The sequence below is a fragment of the Rhagoletis pomonella genome, unplaced genomic scaffold (genome assembly GCF_013731165.1).
Source record: "Rhagoletis pomonella isolate Grant_MI unplaced genomic scaffold, Rhpom_1.0 Rhpom_scaffold_00004, whole genome shotgun sequence".
NCBI classification, from domain to species: domain Eukaryota; kingdom Metazoa; phylum Arthropoda; class Insecta; order Diptera; family Tephritidae; genus Rhagoletis; species Rhagoletis pomonella.
In genome coordinates this window covers 71,994,481-72,014,935 of record NW_023458558.1, presented here as the reverse complement: position 1 = coordinate 72,014,935, position 20,455 = coordinate 71,994,481, and the positions used below count along the sequence as shown (strand labels likewise).

Here is a 20,455-nt window from a genome sequence, read left to right as displayed (position 1 = left end):
GATGTTTTATGAAAATGAAAGCCAATGTGCATACAACGCAGAGTGCTTTTGTAGATTTTTATGTTGATTGTTGATGCATACCGATTACATATATTAAGTATGAGCCAAAAACGGACAGATAGCCAGTTTAGCAGCGCATGTACACGACTGAGGACCGACTCTGATCTAAATCAATCAATAAACCGTTTTTTACCTCCATTTGATTGATTTTACCTATTTAACGACAAATGCCATTGAACTTGACATAGTCAAAACCAGCCTTAACGTCCGTCACTATCTTTTTTGACCTTAAAATTCTACCCTCAACGTCAGCAAAGAATTTTGACTTCAAAATAAAATTAGTTAATGGGTTTTTAATGCTTGTTATAATTTTAATGCAATAAATTATTGCAATAGCATTCATTTAAACATTTTAATGTTAATACAAAATAAAAATCATTGGCATTATTTCTTCGGAATTAATGCATTGAAATTTTCATTTACATCATCAATATCAAAAATTATTGTATTAATCTATTTCATTTACATTAAAATGCTATGCATTAAAAAATTTAATGCATTTTTCACAACTCTGCTACATTCACTGAGCTTTTTTTTAATAATTTTTGGGATTACTGTTGTTGAAACTCCAAAGCCTTTTTAAAAACGCCTGACGTCAGAAAGAAAAACTAAAACCACAGTTTTGCCCCTATTATGAGTTGCATTCGATTTTCGATCTTCGCTGGTTATCGCAGATCGAATATCGAATATGAAATTCATATTATGAACTATGCAACCGTGTCGAGATTTTCGTTGAGTATCGAGTTTTCTGTCGAACAGAATTTTGCTTTCGATGGTGTAGCGAATTGTTAGAATGCCTGACGTCAGAAAGAAAAACTAAAACCACAGTTTTGCTATGGCCCCTATTATGAGTTGCATTCGATTTTCGATTGTGAAAAATGTATGATTTTGCATTTGTTTTCTTACTTTTTGGCGGCTAAATACTAACTTTAAACAGTTTTTTTTTAATTTCATGCAGTTCTAATGTCGGGAATACTAAACAAAAGCTCGAAAAGCTGCCAACACTCAGTTGGCACGATCTCTGAGAACAAAATCGTAGAGCTGTTGCTTGAGCTGTTGAGAGTTTTAAAATATGTATGTTAAATAGATTTGGCTGAAAACGCCTCTTTAGACAATCGGAAGTTTTTAATAAATCTGTAGACGAATTTCTTAAATATGTATATTGTATGTCTAAATATTATATTCGAAAGACTACACTTAAACCCTCTCAAGCGTTTTCTACCCCCAGCCAGTTTACTAAGCTCTTATCCTCTGACGAATCGTCGAACCAGAACTCCGTTGTACTCATTTTTACCAAGTTTTTATAAACTCGCTTTCTTTTTACTTCATTTTAATTTGCATTATTTTATTAATTTAATTTATTTTGTTTCCTCGTTTTCTAAACAAAGCTTCTCAGCGGTGAAAAATATACTATTGTGAACAACCTAAACGAACTAAATTCACAATAGCGCTATTCTTCATCGAATGAGCGTCATAATACCAAATGAAAATTCGTTCGATCGGCACTTTCGACCACAGTCGAAGATCGAATGCAACCCTTAATGGGGCCTATATTTGGCCCAGAGTTTCTTAGTATATTGATTGCTTCGTGTGTTTTGAAATGTTTGTGTTTTAGCGTATTTTTGCCCCGATTTGTTAAGAATGGCAAGTATACAGCTTATTGTCTGGATTAAATTGTACAACGTAGTTCTGGTTGAACGATTCGTCAGAGGATGAGAGCTTAGAAAACTGGACAGGAGCAGAAAACGTTTAAGAGAGGTTTCAAATATATTTTGGCATACAATATATTTAAGAAATTTTGTGATCCAAATCCATGGTGGAATAATAACAAGGTGTTGTCAGTTACTTAACCTCACTTTTTCGGCAGGTCTATTCCGGTCACGCATTTTAAAGTAGTAGAAAAGGTATTAATTATTTACTACGTTTAATCCGTTGGTGCATACTATTTCAAATTAAATGTAGAAAAATTTATAATTACAGGCTTATAAGCCTGAATATATGTTTGTTACGGCAGCTCCGCACAGCTTGGACAGAGAACGTATATTTATAGAGAAGGTCCAAGAACTGTGAATGCCACATTTTTCGAGCCAACTAAACTGGCGAAGCGCATTTTAAGAGCGACAAATATTTGGAATACTTAACAGCGAAAGCAAAATACAAAGCAGAAAAGAAGAATATTAACAGAGCTAAATCTCACGAGAGCGTTTGGACTGTTAATTAAATATGAATATTGATGATTTTGTGATATTTTGGAAAGTGTTAGATTTTTTGTGAAAATAATTGTTTTAGTAAGAAAATTAAATTTTTTCGTTGATTTGTACAAGTAACATGCAATTAAATCGAAAATATTATATAATATTTTCCGATTTTTGTGATATTTTTTTAATGATTGCAAATAGAAAACTCTCATAAGTGTTTGCGTTTTTTGTGGACATTTTTTGACAAAAAAAAAACCTCTTTTCCGGTTATTTCTACAAATATCGTGAAAATAAATCTAAAATGTTATATAGAATTTTTTCGAGTTTTGTGATATTTTGTTAGATTTTAAACTTTAAAACTTTTTTGGTGTAAGCCTTTTTTGTAAATAGATTTGTAGGGAAAAAAATTTCTTTTCGGTGATTTGTACAAATAACGTTAAAATAAATCGAGAATATTATATAACATTTTCAAATTTTTGTGATATTTTCAAGTAAAAAACTGTATTGGTATTGGATTAAAAAAAAAAAAATCATTTTAGATTTTTTTAAGGTCTCTCGCTAAACTAGGCCGAAACTATTTGAGAACTTTTTCCAAATTTTCGATATTTATGGAAATAGCGAATTTTTTGAACTTTTTGGACTTAGAAATTTTTTGAATAAAAAAACAAAACTGTGAAAAGAATTATTTTCCATTTTTTTGTAGAGATCTCCCTAAGCTAAGTCGAAAGTCTGTATGATTTTCTTTTGTATTTCCGATATTTATGGAAATAATTAAGTTTTTAATTATTTTCGACTTGGGAACTTTTTTTTTTTTAAATACTAAAAATCTGTAAACGTCGGATTTTCCCAGCAGTTTGTAAAAATCTCGCTAATCTAAGACGAAACTATTTGAGACATTTTTCAATATTTTCTATATTTATGGAAATAATGCAGTTTTCAAATCTTTTCTAATAAAATCGTGTAAGAAGTTGCCATTCGATGGGTGGCACCTTCGCTACTCATGTGCATATTTGTCCCCCACATTGTCATTTACATATCTAATTTATTAATAACTAACCCTAAATTTATAAAGCACATATTTGTAAACTTCATTTCATTACCTATTTCTGCTACCAAATTTTTCATGCATCCAAAAAAACAACCAAATGAGAATGTAAGTATGTATGCATTTATAAATGTACATATAAACATACATATACACGATTGTTCTGCTTTAGTCTTCCCCTCGCCGCTTCCATCTACACAAATTATTCAATTTCTGCGTATCGCCTCCAGATTGGCACGTGCGCGAAACCATTAACCCTACGTTTGCAAAATATTTAGATTTTCGCATAACTTTGCATTTAATAAAGCAAAACTTGTACATTTTGTATGGAGAATAATAACAATTAATTTAAAATTCTGATTGTGACCATGTTTTCGACGATACATGTAACTTTCATGAAGATTAAACATAAAAGGCGTTGTAAAATAGTGTGTTATTAACAGCTGGAACCAAAAAACTATGTCCGCTAAAATGGGTTAAAGACTAACTGGAATTGGCATTTTTTACACGCATACATGCATACTTTCATATACACATGTACAGTGGAGTACCACTAGCTTGGACTTTGCATTGCTTGTACTTTGATGTGTTTGAATCTTTTATGGTACTGAAGATTTGCTTACGGTTGAAAAATATTAAAAATCGTCGGTGCATATATGAAAATATATTTTTATAAAGGCTTTGAAGTATAGAAAATTTTAATATTAAAAAATAAATAAAATAATTTTTTTGTATATATATAAATTTTGTTCAAGGCACATTGACACACCTGTACAAAAATTGTGTCGCGGCATGGACAAAAATTTTACAATTTCCGACCGAAAAATATGCAAACGAGCTAAGTTGCCATGTTACATCTGTGAACTTCCGATAAAACCACATAGTTTTGCGATTTTAGAAGTTTTGATTTTATTAAAAAAAAAAATCAATGTATTTTCCTGCAGAAAACGTACACTTTTATTTAATGTTTATTAAAATTACATCTCAAAAACTAGTTAATGATTGAAATATTGATATGGAACACAGAAATAGAGTGTTTTGCCAAAAATTACCAAAAATTTCCAAAATTCGAGATAACTTATTTTACTGGATATAGAGAAATAGTTGCCACTTTTCACTTGGCTGGCCGAGATTTCTTCATTTTAAGATTTTAGAATTTTTGTGTCGGATTGAAAAAGTTGAGCTTGTTGGTGATGAATTTGCGGGGAGATGTGCTGCGGTTATTTTTATGAATGAATTTACTTGGCCTTGAGAAATACGCGCATGCGGTTATGAAAGAAATAGTTATTGTTGTATTTGAGTATGCGTGTAATTCTGTGCATATGTATGTATGCTGCCGTGAGTTGTAAATATATACATTTGTGTGTATGTGCGTAGTATTTTGGCAGTAATATCAGGTAATATGCACATACATCCATATATATGTATGCATGTAAAAACGTTATCAATTAATGGAGTACGTATATACATACATATGCATGGGGAAATGCATTTTCATTTGGCTCCAAAACTATTGGGGCATATTCGTATATGAAATAAAGTCTACTCTAAGTATAAGTTTGTCAATCCCAAATAAGAAGAAAGTTAGTTGCATCTTTTTTTTTTACAGATGCCTAGTCCACTGAAAGTGATATGAAAAAGCTGTAACTAACTTTAGTGTCGGCTTTATTTTAGCTATGCATATGCCCCATTATTTACATATAATACGAGTATGGCATGGACAAATGATAATGCACAGTTTTTCTTAATATAAATAACTTTTCCACAAAAACAACTTTGAAGTTAACACGTGCGTGCAATCAATGCATTTGTACGTTTTTTTTGAAGTGGATTTGTGAGAAAACTAAGGCAGTTAGAAAACTGCAGTTTGTTGGATTGAAAATATCGTGTCGATTTGTTTCGCTTTTAATGCCGACACCAAACAGTGCGCATTTGCATTTTTTGGTCAATGTGTCCATCTTTAAAGTGAATTTGGGGAAAAACTAAGGCAGCTAGAAAACTGCGGTTTGTTGCGTTGAAAATAGCGTAGCATCTACCATATGAATCGGTAAAAAAGTAAAAGTCGATTTTTTCAACCCAAATGCCGACGGCAAATCACCAACGAATTTGCCAATTGCATACTACATATTTGCATAACTTTCACATTTTAGATTCACAAAACTGTATCTCTCGCATACATATGCATGTACACAATATGCACATATTACACATTTCGACCTATGCATGCCATTATTTTAAATAACACTGGACCACAAATTTCAACTTTTTCTCTTTACCAGAAACGCCGTTATGAAACTCGTATGTAAAATCACCCCCTGATTCCGAAAATCAAGGTTATTTTTAATTCTATGGTACCGTTTTTGAGATATTTGCAATTTACCGTTTTTGCAAAAAAAAAAAAAATTGGGTCCACTTTATCATATATATCTCAAGAACGAATTAAGCAATTCCAAAACGGTTTGAAGCTTTTAAAAGGTAATAAAATTTTCTATAAACTGTGCATACAACACTTTTTGCTAGGCCCTTTAGATTCAAAGATAACGAACAATCATTACCGATTTTTTCAGTTTTTTTTGTAAAAATATAAAAAAAATTGTACTTTGCGGGGAAGGATCTCGAAAACCTTTTATTTTTTTGCAGATTTCCTAGCTCTGTTGTATTACAAAAAAAATAAGCTATCATCGAAGAAAATCGATGCAAAACTACGTAAGTTATAAGCGATCAAATAAAAATACCCAGGTTGCGCAACTTCAATGTATGTACCTATACATACATACATATATTAAAGGTATAAAGTGCAAGTGAGATATTATCCGGATAAACGAATAACACCATAACAATGATAACACTTTTTCTTTAAATAAATCAAATAGTACTTTTAATACTCGAATTGTATTATAGTAGGTAGAGTGGTTGCAACGAAAGGAAGAGTGGTTGGGTTCGAAACCTGCTGTAGGCATGTAGTTATAAACATGTATTTCCGTCAGTTATGGGTAAGTATGCAGGTAGATTTTCAAAATTATAAGACACAGAAAATTTCTAAAGCCTACATCTAAAACAGGTAGTATTTTCTTTTCCCGGCTTGTTATAAAAAGGAACCTTTCTGTCTAGGTAAGATTTGATTTTTTCAATTTTATTCTTGTTCCGAGTATAAATATGAGTTAATGCGCTTTGAAACTTCATAACATCTTCAAGGCTCGCCGGAGATAGTTCAGTTCATAAGTCTAATTTCAAAACCGTGATTTATTAAAAAAAAACAAAATGAGTAAAAGGACGCGAGAATTTGAGTGTAATAAGGATCCAGATATGTTCTGTTTCATGTGTGGCCAATATACTATCATAAGGCGACGACGAGTGTTCTCAGATCATATCAAAACTTTATACTCCAAGTATTTTGGAATTGAGCCTAAAAATGCTGAAAAACCATGGACACCGAACACTTTGTGTACATCGTGTCGAGTAGAATTGATTCAGTGGGAATCAGGACAACAAACAAAATTTGATACACCAATGATATGGAGAGAACCTACTTGCCATTCAATAGAGTGTTATATTTGTCAAACAAAAGTACTTGGCGTTGGAAGATCAATAGGAGTAACCTATGCTAGCGTACCTACAGTGACATTACCAGTACTACATTCAACGGCAGTTGCGGATCCAGTTCCATTGTCAACAGTAACATCTGAGTGCGGGGGATCAAGTTGTACTGAATTTCGCATGGAAAACGAAAGAAACGTTCTGTCACAAGCACAACTTAATGATTGGATAAGAGATTTGGAACTATCCAAGGAAAAGGCCGAGATCCACACTTCTCGTATGCAACAATTTAAATTTGTGTCATCCGATGTTAAGGTGACATATGGTAGAACTCGTCACGAACCATTTTCCAAACACTATACCAAGAAAGACAGTATATGCTACTGCAACGACATCCCTGGTTTATTCAAAGAGTTTGGTCAAACATATGATTCAAAAGAGTGGCGATTGTTCATAGACGGCAATAAACTGAGTTTGAAGGCTGTGTTATTGCATATTGGTAACAAAAAGCCTTCTATCCCGATTGCACATGCTGTAAATACAAAGGAAACCTACGAGGAAATGCAAAAAATACTCAAATTTATCAAATATGAAGAGCATGATTGGAAAATATGTTCTGATCTCAAAGTCGTTGCAATGCTATGCGGTCTACAAAGTGGCTACACCAAGCACTGCTGCTTCCTCTGCAAGTGGGATAGCCGAGCTCGTAAGGTCCACTACGTCAGAAAGGATTGGCCGGAAAGAGTCGAGTTTACCGTTGGTGTGGATAACATCAAATACACCCCTCTTGTCAAGAAAGAGAAAATCATACTTCCACCCTTACACATCAAGCTCGGTCTCATTAAAAACTTTGTTAAGGCTTTGGACAAAGAAGGCGAAGCATTCGACTATTTGAAAACAGTTTTTCCAGATATTTCTCAAGCCAAGATAAAGGAAGGTATTTTTGTTGGACCACAAATAAGAAAGTTGATCAACAATAATCAATTCAAAGGACTACTCTCATCAGTTGAGGCAGCAGCGTGGGAATCCTTTGAAAAGGTCGTTGCTTCTTTTCTCGGTAGACACAAAAGCCCTAACTACGAGCAGATAGTGAACGACCTAATCAATAATTATGCGAAAATGGGCGTAAATATGTCTTTAAAAATTCACTTTCTCCACTCACATTTGAGCTTTTTTCCGGCAAATCTTGGCGACGAAAGTGATGAACATGGCGAAAGGTTTCATCAGCAAATGATATCAAGGATTCTGGGACGTCGCAATGATGGGTGATTACTGCTGGTTTCTCATAAGAGAAACCGATCCTAAACTGAATAAGCGTCAAAGTAGAACACATAATTATTTCGACAACATAGTAAAATCAAATTAAGATAAAGATTGTTAGAATATAGTATAAACATAAATAAATTAAAAAAAAAGTTAAAAATATGGGTAATTTCATTCATAAATTGAACTTTTAACTCAATAGAAACAGAGCATAGCTAGATATTTCACTCTTCTTTATACCATACATACGTTTTGAGGTATACGTTGAAATTGCGCAACCTGGGTATTTTTATTTGATCGCTTATAACTTACGTAGTTTTGCATCGATTTTCTTCGATGATACCTTATTTTTTTTGTAATATAACAGAGCTTAGGGAGAAAAAAAAAATCTGCAAAAAAATAAAAGGTTTTCGAGATCCTTCCCCGCAAAGTACAATTTTTTTTTATATTTTTACAAAAAAAATTGAAAAAATCGGTAATGATTGTTCGTTATCTTTGAATCTACAGGGCCTAGCAAAAAGTGTTGTATGCACAGCTTATAGAAAATTACCTTTTAAAAGCTTTAAACCGTTTTGGAATTGCTTAATTCGTTCTTGAGATATATATGATTAAGTGGACCCAATTTTTTTTTTTTGCAAAAACGGTAAATTGCAAATATCTCAAAAACGGTACCATAAAATTAAAAATAACCTTGATTTTCGGAATCAGGGGGTGATTTTACATACGAATTTCATAACGGCGTCTCTGGTAAACTTTGGCCGTCGACCAGTGTAATTAACCAATTTAAAGAACAATAAAAGCGTTGTAAAAACGTAAAAAGCCATCAGCATTTCATTTCTAACAAGAAAAATATGCATTTGCTTTGATGAGACAATTTCTGTTAAATTTATTTTGCCTCTGGCTGGGCTCTGTTAAAATTCAATTGTCTCTGGCTGGCCGCTCTTAAAATGCGCTTCGCCAGTTTTGTTGGTATTTGACAGTTTCCACGCTGATCCGTGTTTGGACCTTCTCTATAAATATACGTTCTCTGGTTGGCTCGAAAAATGTGGCATTCACAGTTCTTGGACCTTCTCTATAAATATACTTTCTCTGTTGGTATTTGACAGTTTCCACGCTGATTCGTTCTTGGTCCTTCTCTATAAATATACGTTCTCTGCAGTAATAGTGATGCCACACGAGGTAGAATGAAATAATAGGAAAACGGAGATTTAATACTTTTAATCACTGTGATAAACGGCGACTTGAAAATCGCTGTGAAAAAGTCGCCGATAATGATTTGTTGCCCATCACTACAAAGCAGTATACATCCAGCAGATATTGACCTGAGTAACGTCATTTTAGCATTCTTTGGCTATTTCCCTTTCGTTTATTTAATGTTTCTTTTTTTATGAAAGTGTAGCTCGTTATCTAGCAAAAACCATGTTAGACATTCAATTTTATTTTAATGAAGTGCAAATTTTAAGTAAGCATTTTTAAGTATTGATTTTTGGAAATTTAACATACTTTGGAACATACTTTGTTTCGAAGAAAATGCGTGAACAAAAATTTTCAAAAATCAACACTTACCCAGCTACTTGAAACTTGCAATTTATTATACTAAATTTAAAAAAACTGCGTACTCAAAAAAATTCTAAAAAATCTGATTAAACAGTTTCAAATTTTGATGAACATTTGTTAAAATTGCGGAAAAAGTAAATAGAACCGGCTAAGAATCTAGCCGATGCCGATACCGATTAATCCGTCGGACTATAGTATATTCATCCTCTTGAAAACGATGAATTTTTAATTTATCATACTTGCTATATCAAAATAGTTTTCATTAAAAATGGACATCCCAGAACATAATTTAGGTAGGCCTTCTTAAGTAAAGTCATTCTAAGAGGACTACCCAAGAAGGGCTGAAAGAGTGCTTACTTGCATGCCTTCTAGAAGGGCTTATCCATTTACAACTTACGCGAATGAATAAATTTATATTTTTAGCATTACAAATGAATTTCAATAAACATTTTAACAATATTTATTTGATATAAACCGTAAGCAAATACTTCAAAGATGAATGATTTTTATAAATTAAAGAATCAACTCCTTCAAAGGCCTTCTGAAGTACGTCCTATAAAAGCCCTTCTGGAAGGCCTTCCATGTGTAGCGAAAGAAGAAGCATTTCAATTTCTGTCCCTCCATACAAAAAGAAAGGAGAAAGGAATGTAGATTGAACCAAAATTGGTGCACCTTGGTACGGAAAGCCATTTGTTGAAAATTATTCAAATCGGACTAATACAAAACTCCGATATTTTAAAAACAGGGCACTAATTTACTCCAAGTTAATACTTACAACAATCTCTTAACAATAAAACGGACTGTTATAGACGGTGGAGTGTAATAAATAGAAATAAAACCCATGGGCGTTATTTCCATTTCGAAGGGGAAATAGCGCCCACCAATAGAGGGCAATAAAATCCGCAGGCTTTGTAGTATTTTCTCTGGCTTTATTTTACTGAAACATTCCAATTATGTATACAGGCATACATTTGCATAAAATGGAACGTATTTTAAACGAATTGCTCTCTATTTTTGCATACAGTGTACTTCTGCGTTAAATTCCCTTCTGCATTATACGCATAAAATCGAACGGTATTTTTGCCAATAACTGATAAGCGAATTATTGGAAATTAAAGGTAAATTGTTACTGTTTTTTAGCCTTCAATGCGATGCGCATATTTGTTCTCAGCGTTTTTCAGTGGTGGCGGAACGCCGCAGTTGATCGCCAACAGGCTCGCTTCCCCCCTCGCCATTACACTGGAAAATTTATTTGACTATATACTTACATTATTTAACCGCTCTATATGAATGTACGATGAGGATTTGGGGTTGTTTGTGTACCCACGCCGCAGAAATACTGTGTTGATGTGTATGACGCACGGGTTGTTTTAATTGAGAAGGCGACTGAAAATTTTCGCAAACAAATAACAAAACTGAGTAAAGGGCAGAATAACATAAATAATCCGCGGTCGAGTGGTTTGAGTGACATCAAGGCACACACCGCCAATCGGAGGAGAAGCTCGGCCAAGCATTTTAAACTTTGCATAGATTGCTTTACAGAGCACAGAAGGCGTACTAATCTAAAGGTAATACAAGCATTTTGTGTCCAATTTGCCGTCAAATTATTCGACAATTGACGAAAGTATTTATTTAACTTTATACATTTTCATGTTCCTTTTTTCTGTTGAAACTTTGAGTAATTTAATTCTCATACACATGTACATACATACATACACATGTATTAAATATATGCATTGAAATTTGTTAATTTCAAATTCTTCGTATAATAAAGGAAAACAAATATTTAGTTCAATGTTATCATATTAGTTAGTTTTTATTCAGAACAGGGTTTTGCATGTACATAATCTAAAAAGGAGACAAAAGCCACAATAAAGATGAAATAACGCCCGCGGGCTTTATTTCATTTTTTAGGAAATTAAGCCTGTGGGCGTTATTGCTATATCGAAAGGGAAATAATACCCACCGGCAAAAGGCAATAAAACCCGCGGGTTTGATTTCTTTTTCGAAAAGGCAATAACGCGCGCGGGCTTTCTTATTTTCTTTTTAGTAAATAAAGCCCATAGGAATTGGGCGTGGCACCGCCCGCTTTATGACTACAAAGGTCTATCTCGGTAACCGCTTTATCGATTTCTACTAGGGCTTTCGATTTCTGTTCGCCCATTCTCGAGCATTTCGAAACCCGGGAAATCAAGTTCTCGACACAACCTTGCGTACCGTCAGCATATCGAAAGTATTAAAAACAAAAAAAAAATGTATGTTAAATGTTGAATTAACCCTCAAAATACCGTCAAAAATGTCACTTTTTTTTAAATTTAGGATTTTGGCTCCAATTCCACTAGAAAACACTATACTTAGTACACCATTAGCATTGTTTCTGAAAGATCTTCGGTTAGAAAGAGATAATGGAATGAAAATTTTTTTATCGTGAAGAGCACGGTGCATAGGCAACTGGCTGAGTCAGAGAGATCGTCGGTTCGAAGCCTACTAAAAGAAGTCTGATGAGGAAATGTGGTGATTTCCGAAATAGCTATAACTTCTACCATTTTTTCAAATTATTGTTGCTTTTCCACAATAAATTTTCATTAAAAAAAACGGCCTCGAGCTCAATAAAAATTTTTGAATATAAGTGAAGATAAATGATCATATAATGTAAGAAAACTATAGAGAAGTTACAACCGCTCAAAATACCGTTCAAATTGTCACTTTTTTGAAATTTTGGATTTTGGCTCCCATTCTATTAGAAAACACTATATTTAATACACCATTAGCACTGTTTCTGGAAGATTTCTCTTAATTTTATCTCGATTTTTGGGACATTGATTGAAAAATAAAAGCTTCGTTTAAACTCTAATAACCCGTAAACTATCAGCTTTCACAAAAAATGTATATAACAAAAATGGTTATACTGGTCGATATCTTTACGAAAGTGCAGCATTTAACCCTTTAATGCAGAGTCTGTCATATATGAAACCCTTTCAAGGCATAGGAAAATGGTTGTCATTATGCTTTTTAACGTGCTTTTTCTCATGTTGACGTAGATATTAATCGTAGAAAACTATACCATTGTTAAATAATAATAAAAAGAAAATAAAAATAAAATAAAGAAATAAAGAAATAAATATAAAAATAAATAAAAAATAAAAGTAAATAAAAAGTGCGTTGGAAACTCTGCCTTGAAAGGGTTAAAAATTCAAAATTGTGGCAAATTCAATTAAATTTGGCATTAATTCTCTTTAGGAGCGCAATTTAGTTGTTAAATGTTGCGAAAATTCGCGAATAATTAGAGAAATTGTGTACCTTTTGGTCATCCACTGCTATATACTCATTCTAAGAAGAATAATACGTATATATGTATGTATATATACTCCGCCTTTTATCATATCTGGCACGTCTTTTATGTTTCGTTGTTAGAATTGTAAACTTCCGTTGAAAGGCACTTATAACTTATTAGATAAAAAAATAAGAAGATATTTCAGGTCCCATTCGAAATATCGCCACCTAAACGTGAAAAGGTTCAACGCGGGCCGCGATGCTGGTAACAGAGGAAGAGGAAGGCCTCCTCTGCGTTGGAAAGACCAGGTGGAGAAGGACTTGGGTTCACTTGGCATTTCCAATTGGCGTCAGTTAGCACCGACGAGAAATGGCTGGCGTGCTGTTTTGGACTCGGTTACAGCGCCAATAAAGAAGAAGAAGAAGAAAGGTGAAAAGGTGCAAAGACAACTTTTTTTTCAAAATTGACAGAAACAACATCGATATGCTTTATTTAAAAATAATTTGTTTTTGTGACAAAAACTTGCGGAACCTTATTTTTTACTTATATCTTTTAGAATAAAAGGGCGACCATGATACAAATAAAATTATAGTTTAAAAAACTAAAACCTCCCTATTATAATTGCCATTCGTACTGTCATCAGGTATGTAACTTGAGAATAGAAATCGCTGCATCATTTCGGCGCATCAATATTACATATGTAGTTACAACCCGAGCTAATAAAAGGAAGGTAAAAAAAAGAAGGTAGTGTCACTTTGAAATTTTTTGACATTAACTGTGCTTATGACGTTTATACTTTTCGCAAATTGCTCGAGTATCACTGCCACCTCAAAAATTATTATTTTGGAAATTTTATAACATAATATAATAACAGCACGCAAGGTAAGTTTACTTAATTCATCGTATTAGCATAGTTGTTAACCCTCTAGTAGGCCAATTTTTTATGGGTTCAAAAATTCAGGAATGGGTGATTTTAGCACGAGAAATCCATGATGTCCAATGATGTCCATTTCGATCTGTGACAGTAACTTTCCTACAGGGGAGAAAAACCAAGATCTTCTGGAGACGGGCTCGCCCAGAGGGCTGTAAAGTTCCCAGTCAAACTGCACTTCTCACATTCAATCGAAAAATAGGAACACATGCTTGCGGTACCTAAAAAAAAGGAACAAAAGTAGAGAAAATCCCAAATGAGCGTACCTGAACGATGTTACTCGACGGCGCTCTCATTTACCAAATACGTGTTCCGCTATGCTCACATACTTAAGTATCAAGCAACCTGAACATAGTGTTTGGAAACTTCAGATTGGAAGGTCAAACTGCACGTGAAGTTTTATGTTCTTTTTATTGGTTTGGAATCTACTTATAACACGCGAAGACATATTTTTATACCCGAGCGCACTTCTGCACAACGGTATTATAACTTTGTCCACATAACGGTTGTTTGTAACAGGCAAAACGAATCGAGATAGATATAGACAAATGTATACATAAATGATCAGAATGATAAGAGAAATCAATTAAGCAATGACTGTCTGTCCGTCCGTCTGTCCGTCTGTGCACACGAAAACTCGAGTAAAAATTGAAATATCTTAAGAAAACTTCGGGCGTAGGACGGATGGTTTTGAAAATCGGCAAAATCGGACGATAACCGCGCCTACCTCATATAACGGTAATTTTCAGAAATACGAAAACTGTGATATTTTAGTAACTACTGAATATTCACTCAAAATTGATATTTACAATAATTTTTAGACGAAAAATAAGATTATAAATTTTTGGAAAATGGGCGTAGCCACGCTCACTTATGGTTACATGTTTATATCTCGGCAACCGCTGCACCAATTCCAAACTTGGCACAGTTGTTAGCCTTGCTACAGCATACCAAATGGCCCACGCTCACATCCCATATAATGGTAATTTGGAGAAATACGAAATATTCGATAAATCAGTAAAAACAAAACGTTGAAAATTGCTGAAATTGAGGCCGCTTTTCATATAACGGTAAATTTCAGAAATACTTGAAACTTCAATATTTCGAAATTAAGGGACGCTAATATACTCAAAATTGATACACCCCGGCTTAACATGTAGCGGTAGCTTTTGGAAGATGAAAATCATATATTTAATACTTGCGCCGGGTATTTAATGTTCAGCTCCGCCCGAACTTAGACTTTCTTACTTGTTTTGTATGTGATCAGGTTTGCATTCGTTCGGTTGTGTGTGTGATATTAAAGCGCTTGGCCTGTAGATGTGTACTAAGGTTTATTAACTTAAGTGTTGCCACCTGTTATAAATTTTAATTAAAACTATGTAATAAGTGAAATCGGTTATTAAAGTATGGGTATTACTATAAATTGGTTTGAAAATGCTCCATTTCTAATAAATATGTAGGAGTGTTGCCACCCGTTTAAAACATCATATTCAACTAAACTTAAAGAAGTTAGGTAAATGAAACACATACATACGTGAGGCAATTTTTTGTGAAGGAGATCAGATCTCTACAGTTCTTTCGAAAAAAATGAGATGTCAATTTAAGGACCTTGGTTTTATTTTTTGAAGTAAGAACTTCTTTAGAGGTACAGGGTGAATTGATGCAATTGATATCGATAACAAAAACCCATAAAAATATCGATTACAAAATCGATGACGAATTCGTTGAAAATTTCGATAGCAAAATTGATAATAATTTTGGTAGCAAACTCGATTAGCAAATCGATAAAAATATTGACAAAATCGATAAATAATTGATAACAAAATCGATAACAAAAATCTATTAAAAATATCGATAACAAAATCGATAAAATATCGATAACAAAGTCGATAAACAGTCGATATCAAAATCGATAACAAAATCGATAAATAATCGATAACAAAATCGATAACGAAAACGATGATTAATCGATAACAAAATCGATAAAAATATAGATAACAACCCCGATAAAAGTATCGATTATTATATCGATAAGTCCCAAGAAAACCGAAAATCTCTATATTGTATAATATATTTAACAGGTGGCAACCCTACTAAAGATGTTACCTCTTGATAAAAGAGCACAGAAATGCCTTTCGTTCGATAAAAGCGTTGAAAAATTTTACGCCACTTAAGGCTGGTATTGTCACTTGCGAAGCGAATGAAAATATAGGCGAATTTCGCCGAATTGTGACATGCGAATTCGCCGCAAATTTGCGAACGAGTGGCGAAAATGAATTTCTTGTATTGCCACTAGCGAAAATTCGACATTCGCTTCGCCAAAGCTGTCAAAATTTGTCGACTGTTTATTTTGTTCGCGTTTGAAAATGACGTCAGTAAACTTTAGTCTTATTTATTTAATAAAATCTAATTTTCAGAACAAAACGGACAACAACGCAGCAGTTCCAAAAGCTGGTTAGCATATTGGAAAATAATCCGGACGTCGCAAGAGGGATGGGGAGTTTCGGTTCCACAAAGAAGATCAGGGCAGAGTTGTGGAAGAAGTTCGCTACCGAACTTAACGCCATTGGTCCTCCAATACGAAGCGGACGCGAGTGGAATAAGGTAAGAACTGAATCAATTTGTGTGACCGTATGTATGTATGTATGTACGTATGTGTGACATATGTACTATTTAGGTTTGGTTAGACTACAAACTTAAGCTGAAAAAAAATTGCCACAAAACCGGCGCGAAAATGTGGCCACAGGAGGAGGACCGTACACGCAGCAAAGTTTAACTCCACTAGAGCGAACGGTCGATGAGCTGCTCCACCTGCAGGAAGCAGTGAACCCTACAGGCTCTTCATTTGGCACCAACGTGGCAGAAACGACGGTGAGTGCCAATGAATTAGATGCAGAAGTGCCCCTGGGCGAACAAGCTCTACAAGTGGATTTCGCACCGGGACCATCAACTCCCCGGAAGACGTACGAATTAAAAAAAGAAGAACTAAATTTATTAAAACTGAAGGAAGAAAGGAAGACAACATAAAGAAAAGATGGAAATTAAACTAAAGGAATTAGAACTAAAAACATTAAAATACAGCCAAAAGTAGGTTGGAGTATTCTTATGACCTACTTTTCGTTAGATATATTTTAACCCTCTAGTAGGGTGAACCGCCTCCAGACGGTCGTTAACTAAACACGTACATATTTAGTGCACCTATAATAATTTTTTTTCTATATTCGAAAAGCACGATCTTTAGAAAAAAAGCGTACCTTTACGACGATGTAAATTTTAATCCGTTATGTCCATCCGTTTTATTTTAATCGGCAGTTGAATCACAGATTGTGAAAGACTCGGTTAAAATTAATTATTTCTTGCTATTAAGTAATTTCGTAATTAAAGAAATTTTTTCGTTTGAAACATTTTTTGATACAAAAAAATTCAGTGGGTTTCGTAGTTAAAAGCACAGTATTTTAATATAAGTTTTATAATTATGTCACCATTCGAAATGGAAAAAATTGCTTTCGAACACAGACCGTCTACAGACCGGCTTGCCGACATATAAAAACCCAGTGTGCATTTTTGACCGTCTGCAGACGGGATTGTCGGTTCGTAGGTCAACATTGTGTAAGAGAAAGCTGAAAATACGTCAAAGTATATCGGCGAGCCCGTCTCCAGACGGGCTTTGTTTTTCTCCCCTGTAGGAAAAACTTACTGTCACAGATCGAAATGGACATCATTTTTGGATTTCTCGTGCTAAAATCACCCATTCCTAAATTTTTCAATTTCAACAAAAATTGCCCTACTAGAGGGTTAATGTTTAGTTAGTTCCTAATCATTTAGTTTAATTTCAATATTTTCTGTAAGTAACTGAATTTTTTATTTTTTATTTTAGTTTCCAAAACATGTGATGAACTAATTTTAAGTTTAACAATCTTGAAGTACTGAATTTAATTTACGATTTTTTATTAATTCTAAGTATATTTTATGAAATGACTGAATTTAATTTGTGATTTTTTATTAATTCTGAGTATATTTTATGAAATGACTGAATTTAACTTGTGATTTTTAATTAGTTAAGAGCATAGAAATAATTTTGTTTAATTTAACTTGTATGTAGCAAGGAATTCAAAAGCATGAAATTAAATAAAAAGAACACAAAGTAAATTATTTTGAATTTATTCAATAAAACGGACTACAATTCATTTTACAACAAAGCATCAGCTATTTGTCTTCGGCGACGATCCCCTGGTGTATCATTGGCATCTTCATTAAATGGTTCCGAAGATACAATGGCGTCAATAAAAACTTCAGCTTTATCTGGATCACTAATTCTAAATTTCTTACAAATGTTGTGGAAAGCGCAGCATATGTTTATAATCGAAATTACTGTAGCAGGATCGTAGCGCATTTTTCGATCACTCAGGAGGCATCTGAAGAGACATTTCAAAACTCCAATCGTACGTTCAACGACGTTCCTAGCTTTCGCGTGCTTCTTATTAAAAATTGACTCCCTAGTTCTAGAGTCTGCATGGCGGAAGGGTGTTAGTAAATAAGGACTAAGCGGGTATCCGGAATCATCTATAAATAAGTATTTTTTTGTTTTCAAATAGTATTTACATTAATTTTGCGCCGATGTAACAAATTTAATGTACCTAAATAAATAGAGTTATGATCGCCACTTTGATGCATATTCTCCAAATAAGTCTTTAATGAACTATTCAGCCCTATTCTGCATTTCGATTACGTTGCCGCATTGCGCTCCGCCGGAATCGAACTTAGGTATTCTGCGTTACGATCGAAACGAAAGAAGAAGAGGAAGAGAGAAAACACCTTTCGAAACCAGCTGTTTGCCTAGAAATGTGTGAAATCGAAACAAAACAAAGAAATATTTGCCACCAAACTATAGCAGCATATGAAGTTAGTTTGTAAATATTTTAAAATAACTAAATATACCTAGCATCACTGTAATTTAAAAATAAAATTTAAGTGGATACATAATTATAAGAAATAAATCCATAGCCGCGGCGTTATTGCTTGTAGAGAAGAACGCGTCCCAGATTGCTGATGCGGAAGTTGAAAGGTGGAGATTTAGGTACATGTTTGATCTTTTTCAGATGAGTTAAGAGTCATAAGGAATTCATTTTGAACTGTATTACTCATCGCTTAAAGTCAGTGAAATTATAAACGTTGTTTGAGCACTCCACAACATTTGTATTGACTACAGAGTGGAAGATTTGAACGCAAATGAATCCCATTTTGAAAGCCGTCAGGAGGAGGAGAAGAACAAAGCTTATCTTTCCATAGCAAATCGAATTCGAGACAACATACGCACCTATTTTTAAAAAGTTAGTAAAAACGAGTGCAATAATAAAAGCATCTTTTTTATGTAACTTCACATTTTATGTATGTATGTATCTTTGTGCATACATCTATTAATTTAATATAAAAAGAAGAAGAAAGAAGTGATTTACAGATAATGTAAACAAAAACGCCTCGACTTCCACTTTGAAAACGTCGCGCAATATCCCTTTTGGTTGCTATTATTTGAAATCGAAACAGAAATCGAGAAAATTCATTTATGATGACTTTTTCAATCATGCACAGTATATTTTACTTAAATTTTTTATAAAATTTTATTATTTAAACCCACGAAAATAACAATTGAAACGTTCTCCGTCAACAAATTTGCATCTTAGAAAAACGGAACTACGATCGTAGAATAGGTATAATCGTAAATTTCGTAAATAAATTGATCGAAAGGAAACGGAACGCAGAATACCAAAGATACCAAATGGAGAAAATTTCGATTCGAGTCGAAATGCAGAATAGGGCTGATTGTTCCACACGAACGAATCATGTGTAGAACAAGCATATCTAGCATCCACAAAACGGATATTCATGTCATGATTTAATACACAATTTGTTTATCAGTTTTGCTGTATTCATTTCTTAAAAACTTACAATCATAGCATTTATACTAAAAAAGCCTTTTCTATTTAGATGGAGGTGTCTATTTGGGGTGGGGGCATAAATCGCAATATGTTTTCCGTCAACACAGCCAATCACGTTGGGTATTCCTGATCCGGAGAAAAATTTGCTCCTTGCCTGTTGCTTCTCTTCTACTGTCATTTCAGTGATTATCGAAGCACTACAAATTTCTCTTTCTAAAATGGGCAGTACCTCCTTTAAAATGAGCGAAACTGTAGGTTGCGCAAGACCCAATTGAAATTCATTTCCTACAGCTTGCCGATAACTGCCATGCGCAAAAAATCTCAGTGCGCAACACAATTTTAGCATTGGCGTTACAGATGAGGACAGGCGGTTATTAAATTTGTCTTTGATTTTGTCCAGCACATACATACATACATAAATAAATCTATAAATACATATACATATATGCATACATTTTTCATGTTTCATTGAATAACCTATTTGCACTGGATACTTACACTGTGGACGGCAGCTCCATAGGATTAGAGTAATCTCTAATAAAACGCCGCTGACAAAGAAGGTTAGCTCGCGGTTCAACATTATAACTATCCTCAAAATATAAATCTACGTTTTAAAACATTTTGCTTTTTAAATTTTAGTTTGTAACAAGGCGA

At 33.7% G+C, this 20,455-nt stretch overlaps 1 protein-coding gene across 4 annotated transcripts in view; it reads right to left on the bottom strand.

The window, feature by feature from the left end:
• The window catches only part of LOC118738070 (putative nuclease HARBI1), a 122,284-nt gene extending 101,829 nt beyond the window's left edge, over positions 1-20,455 (bottom strand). The window contains exons 1-3 of one of the 4 annotated variants that reach the window (XM_036468978.1): positions 20,300-20,455; positions 18,503-18,701; positions 17,613-18,428 (exon numbers count right to left, since the gene is read on the bottom strand). In XM_036468978.1, coding sequence (XP_036324871.1) covers positions 18,055-18,428; positions 18,503-18,539 — 411 coding nt within the window. In that variant the 5' untranslated portion in view covers positions 18,540-18,701; positions 20,300-20,455 and the 3' untranslated portion in view covers positions 17,613-18,054. Of the gene's footprint in view, positions 1-17,612; positions 18,429-18,502; positions 18,702-19,811; positions 20,227-20,299 lie in introns of those variants that run through there. The other 3 variants (XM_036468975.1, XM_036468977.1, XM_036468979.1) reach the window with 3 other exon arrangements.